The sequence below is a fragment of the Hippocampus comes genome, unplaced genomic scaffold (assembly GCF_001891065.2).
Source record: "Hippocampus comes isolate QL1 unplaced genomic scaffold, H_comes_QL1_v1.1 scaffold545, whole genome shotgun sequence".
Classification (NCBI taxonomy): Eukaryota; Metazoa; Chordata; class Actinopteri; order Syngnathiformes; family Syngnathidae; genus Hippocampus; species Hippocampus comes.
In genome coordinates this window covers 20,365-21,118 of record NW_017805080.1, presented here as the reverse complement: position 1 = coordinate 21,118, position 754 = coordinate 20,365, and the positions used below count along the sequence as shown (strand labels likewise).

Here is a 754-nt window from a genome sequence, read left to right as displayed (position 1 = left end):
GCGACCTCCCGCCGCCGCGCCACGCCCATCCCGCCGGGGACCGCCGACATCCCGCGGGAGGCGTCGCCGGCCGCCCACCCCGACCGCGACGACCCCCAAAGGTCGGAAAGCGGCCGCTCCGCTCGGGTCTTCTTCCATCCGGCGAGGTACCGGTGCTCGGAGAACTGCGGCAGCGTGGCGCTGACCGTGATCCGAGACGGAGATCTGAGTTCCACCGTCGCGGTTGACTTTCGCACTCAAGACGGGACCGCCAAAGCCGCTTGGGATTTCCGCTCGGCCGAGGGAACCTTGGTGTTTGGAGCCGGCGAGACGCGGAAGGAAATCCGCGTCGACATTGTCGACGACGACATCTTTGAAGAAGAAGAGCACTTCCTGGTCCACTTGAGCGGCGCCAGGGTCCTTTCCGGCGGCGGGGGCGTCGAAGCGGCGGACGGGGACGACCCGGCTTTGCCTCGCACGGCCACCGTCGCCATCTTTGACGACGACCACGCGGGCGTCTTCACCTTCGAGGAGCCCACGGTGACCGTGAGCGAGAGCGTCGGCGTGATGGAAATCCGAGTGGTCCGGACCGCCGGGGCTCGCGGAGCGGTCGCCGTGCCGTACAGAACCATCGAGGGGACGGCCAAAGGCGGCGGGGAGGACTTTGAGGACACTCGCGGCGTCCTGCGCTTTGACGACGACGAGATCTGGTGAGTGTGCCAAATCGCGCGCCGAGCTCTCCGGGTCAGGAGATGACCCCCCCACCCCCCCCCCC

At 68.6% G+C, this 754-nt stretch overlaps 1 protein-coding gene across 1 annotated transcript in view; it reads left to right on the top strand.

The window, feature by feature from the left end:
* The window catches only part of LOC109513121 (sodium/calcium exchanger 1-like), a 6,530-nt gene that overhangs the window by 2,005 nt on the left and 3,771 nt on the right, over positions 1–754 (top strand). Inside the window, 1 exon segment of the mRNA XM_019865344.1 lies at positions 16–689. Coding sequence (XP_019720903.1) covers positions 16–689 — 674 coding nt within the window.